This window comes from Octopus bimaculoides, chromosome 24 (assembly GCF_001194135.2).
Source record: "Octopus bimaculoides isolate UCB-OBI-ISO-001 chromosome 24, ASM119413v2, whole genome shotgun sequence".
Lineage (NCBI taxonomy): Eukaryota > Metazoa > Mollusca > Cephalopoda > Octopoda > Octopodidae > Octopus > Octopus bimaculoides.
Genome location: NC_069004.1, coordinates 19,295,027 through 19,299,938, shown reverse-complemented (window position 1 = coordinate 19,299,938; position 4,912 = coordinate 19,295,027). Strand labels below are relative to the sequence as shown.

The window sequence follows — 4,912 nt, the reverse complement described above, 5'->3', positions numbered from 1 at the left end:
GGCACCTTGGGCAAGTATCTTCTACTATAGCCTCGGGCCGACCAAAGCCTTGTGAGTGGATTTGGTAGATGGAAACTGAAAGAAGCCCGTTGTATATATATATGTATATATATGTGTGTGTGTGTTTGTGTGTCTGTTTGTCCCCCAACATCGCTTGACAACCGATGCTGGTGTGTTTATGTCCCCGTAACTTAGCAGTTCGGCAAAAGAGACCGATAGAATAAGTACTAGGCTTACAAAGAATAAGTCCTGGGGTTGATTTGCTCAAGTAAAGGTGGTGCTCCAGCATGGCCGCAGTCAAATGACTGAAACAAGTAAAAGATTAATATTTAAGAAGAGTTGTTGTTAATAAGATAATTTTCCAAATTAGAGTGCATATTTACAATATTTATGTCTACACTGTTTCTCTCAATTTCATCAGAAATTGTCCAATTTCTAACTGTCTTCTTTATACTTCTAGTGGACAAGGAAGTTATTAACTTCAGTATAGAGTAGTTTGGGCGAAGTTTCACTTTAGAAATGAATGCTCCTAATTCAAAACTTAGCTGAAAATATGTAACACATCCACAAATAAGACATTTGATGTTTGATCAGACATGAAATCAATTGAAACATAATGTAGATGTAAATACTGTAAATATAAGCCCTAAAACTGAAGTTAAATCTATAGAAAATTATAAATTTGTAAAGGTACTTATCTTATATATAAATTTAATGTATAACATATGGATTTATATAATTCAGTGGTCCTCACAAAAAAGCTCCTTTAGTGGACTTGGCTACATACCACGTAGTAAACCCTATACAGTTGAAATCCAGTAAATCTAGTCAGATTACAAAAAAAGTCAGGAGGTATGAGATAGACATATTTGTTTCACCAGTTGATACCTAGAGGATGATGGCTGTTTTGCATACTAATGCATTCATGCAAAATAATTTATCTACTAAAATAAATTATTTTTGCATGATGTTGGCTGTGAAACAGTTGTCATCCTATGGATATCAACTGCTGAAATAAATATATTCATCTCATACCTCCCGACTTGCTTTTATATTCTATATGCTCATCATATATATATATATATATATATATATATATATATATATATACACATATATATATGACTGGCCTTTGTGCCTGTGGCACGTAAAAGCACCCACTCCACTCTCGGAGTGGTTGGCATTAGGAAGGGCATCCAGCTGTAGAAACTCTCCCAAATCAGATTGGAGCCTGGTGTAGCCATCTAGTTCACCGGTCCTCAGTCAAATCATTCAACCCATGCTAGCACGGAAAGCGGACGTTAAACGATGATGATGATATATATATATATATATATATATATATAAATATATATAAAGAGAGAAATTATAAAATTAATTATGAATTTTTCTAGGTACTGCATAGTTAAGAGGTTCACTTCACAACCAACCACATAGTTTCAGCTTTGTTTCTACTGCATGGCACCATCAACAAGTAGTGTATTCTATTATATCATTAATTCCCAGCGTGAGGCATACACCCCACTGGTGGGGCCTGGGATCCATTATCTGATACAAAAGAATCTGTGAACAGTTCCAAAATGTGGCTATGTGATGAAGTTAAAAAGAATTACCTGAACACTGCCATTTCAGCAAAGGAACTTTTGATTAATTTCCCCAACTCTTATTTAGTTCAGTGTGACTTTGATACTGTTGACGATTTGCTTCAAGCCAAGAGAAGCAGACTTGAAATTACAAAATGTGGTGATTTATGGCTGAAGTGAACAAAATTGAATCAAGGAAATCTGCCATAATCACCAGGCACAAGGTTCTCATAAAAGTGATTCACTTATTTTTTCTTAGTCAATAATGTATTTTTTTTTTTTTGTGGGGGCATACATTTTTCTGGAAAGTTATAGTGGGCCCTCAGGGAAAATAGGTTGGGAAACACTGTTTCAGGTTGTCCAATAACTTGTAAGTGAAATGTGGTAGATGAAAACTGTAAAGAAGCTCGCGTGTGTGTGTGTGGATGGATATGTGTGTTTTTTGCCCTGATACCACCTCAGTAATGGTGACATTATGTCCTGTATAGGCACATACAAACTGCCCTTCTTGATCCTATATGCAATATTTTCTTTTTTTCTTCTTCAGGGTTATCTTCCTGCAAGCTATGATCGGAGACAGCCCACTTTAGAACGTAAGCGGAAGGAATATTTCAGTTTTGTTGAACAGTATTATGGGACACGACATCAAGTTGAACATCAAGATACGTTTCGACAGGTCAGTTTCAGTTTACAAAATAAACTCCACACAAAGAAAGGAAAACTAGAAAATTATATATTTATATGTTTTATTGAAAAATGTGTGTAAAATAGTGGCTTCTCTGTATTGAACAGTCACATCTCTAGCACTACAGATATGTGATTAGAATGTCACAGGAAAGAATTGCCAAAACGGATTCTTCAAACTTAGCTAACCAGCAGGAGACCTAAGGGTAGACCAAGATTGAAATGGCTGGTTAACGTCCATAGTCACAGTTGGTCATCTTTGGGATTCCAGCCAGAGAGTGTAATGATGGTTACTCCTGATAGGATCCTGTGGAGGAAGTGCCTGAAGACTCTACCCTCTCAAGAACAGTGGGTGAAGATGGATAGAGAGTAATAGAACAATGGTTAACTGAGTTATTTCATTGAGGAAAATTTTACATGATTTTCCAGAAATTGCAGAAGCCACACCATAAATTTTATGGACTGCCTCCCACCCCAAATTTTGATAAGACAGTAAATGTAACAAAACTGTTTCAGATATAGAACTTATGTATATATGTCATTATTATTATTAAAGTGGGTAACTGGCAGAATTGTTAGTGTACCAGACAGAATGTTTAGGAGTATTTCATGTCTTTACATTCTGAGTTCAAATTCCACTGAGGTTGGCTTTGGCTTTCATCCTTTCAGGGTTGATAAATTAAGTACCAGTGAAATACTGGTTCTCAAGTAATCCACTAGTTCCCCTCCCCCAGATTTCAGGCGTTGTGCCTATAGTGCTGGCAGAATCATTAGCATGCTGGGCAAAATGTTTCACAGAATTTTGTCTATCTATATGTTCTGAGTTCAAATTCTGCTGGGGTCGACTTTGTCTTTCATCCTTTTGAGGTCAATAAAAAAAGTACCAGTGAAACACTGGGGTCAATGTAATCAATTAGTCCCTCTCCTCCCAAATTTCAGGTCTTGTGCCTATAGCAGAAAGGATTATTATTATTATTTTGAGAAAATTTCACCAATGTCGACTTTGCCATTCATCCTTTTGAGCTTGATAAAATAAGTATCAGATGAACACTGTGGTTGATGTAATTGACTTAACCCCACCCCCAAAATTGCTGGCCTTGTGCCAGAATTTAAAACCATTATTACTTATTTTGAAAATGGTGATTAAATTTTAATAAAAGGCACTTTGTCTTGCAGAACTCCAGAATTTTTTTTATAGAAATCTGGTGTTTCTCCTAGCTTACTTAGGAAACCACTATCTTTTAGTTATCACCAAAATTTACTATACTGTTAGTATGGAATTCTATACTAGTATTTACAGTATTCTATTTATAAAATAGTATAATGACAATGTGTGACTGTCAGTTTTATTTGGAGAAATATTTTAATTAACTGATATTGTTAATCACACTGCTTATAAGATTGTTGTGGCTGTTGTAGCTGTTTGTATTTGCTTTCAATGAGTCTTGTTTTTTTAATTGTTGTCACCATGATGTTTTTAGTATTATTTCCATTATTATTTTTGCTGTTGTTTATTATTATTATTATTATTATTATTATTATTATTAAAGCAGCGAGCTGGCAGAATCATTAGCACAGAAGGCAAAATGCTTAGTGGCATTTCATCTGCCCTTATGTGCTGAGTTCAAATTGCGTCAAGGTCAGCTTTGTCTTTCATCCTTTTGGGGGTTGATAAATTAAGTACCAGTGAAATACTGGGGGTCGATGTAATCGATTAGTTCCCTCCCACTAAATTTCAGCTCTTGTGCCTATAGTAGAAAGGATTATTATTAAGGCAGCAAGCTGGCAGAATTGGTAGCACAGAAGGCAAAATGCTGAACAGCATTTCATCTCCCCTTATATTCTAAGTTCAAATTCCACCAATTTGTAGAAAGGGTTATTGAGTGAGAGAGCAGTGCATTCCATCAAAGTGACACTGAGATATGAACATAAGAAGCCTAATATACCCATCATGACTACCTGTCTGATTAAGGGTACATCAAGTACATGCATCACAACCATAAATGCATGCAACATAGTGATCACATATTGAGATAAACAGTGCACGACTTTGCAGGTGGGGCCCAGTTAGAATTTTCTTCAGGTTGAGTAGCCTATCCCATTCAAAAGGTCCCTGAATAAGAGTTGTTTAAGGTTGATGAATAATACACCCATGTTTCCAGAGGTGAATTATTCAAGCCCCAATCCCTATCAACACATGGCTATAATGCCCCCAACTCACTACTCCTGCTTGTGATCAGAGATGCACGTATTGTTAGCCACTAAGAAACATGCTCAGCTGTTTAAGGTGAAATAACTGACAAGTAAATCTGTGGTATTGAGCAAATTGTTTGCTATAGCCCATCATTTACACCAAGAGGAAACATATTATAAATTTTTAGAGGGATTTCTTCTGTGTCTATGTTCTGAGTTCAAATTTCACCGAGGTTGACTTTGCCTTTCATCCTTTCAGGGTTGATAAAATAAGTACCAGGGAAACACTGAGGTTGATGTAATCGACTAGCCACCTTCCTCAAACTATCAGGACTTGGGCTTTTAGTAGAAAGGATTGTTAAAGGCAGGTTAACTAGCAAGTTAGTTTTTGTTTGTGGCAGATGTTCAGGTGCAATAAAGACTGTAAACAAACAGGAAACAACTTCTATCTC

General features: G+C 36.1%; 1 protein-coding gene across 4 annotated transcripts in view; it reads left to right on the top strand.

The window, feature by feature from the left end:
• Positions 1-4,912, top strand: part of LOC106878652 (TBC1 domain family member 22B) — a 107,253-nt gene that overhangs the window by 77,175 nt on the left and 25,166 nt on the right. For all 4 annotated transcript variants that reach the window (XM_052976176.1, XM_014927934.2, XM_014927935.2 and 1 more), the window contains one exon: positions 2,131-2,259. In XM_052976176.1, coding sequence (XP_052832136.1) covers positions 2,131-2,259 — 129 coding nt within the window. The remainder of the gene's footprint in view (positions 1-2,130; positions 2,260-4,912) is intronic.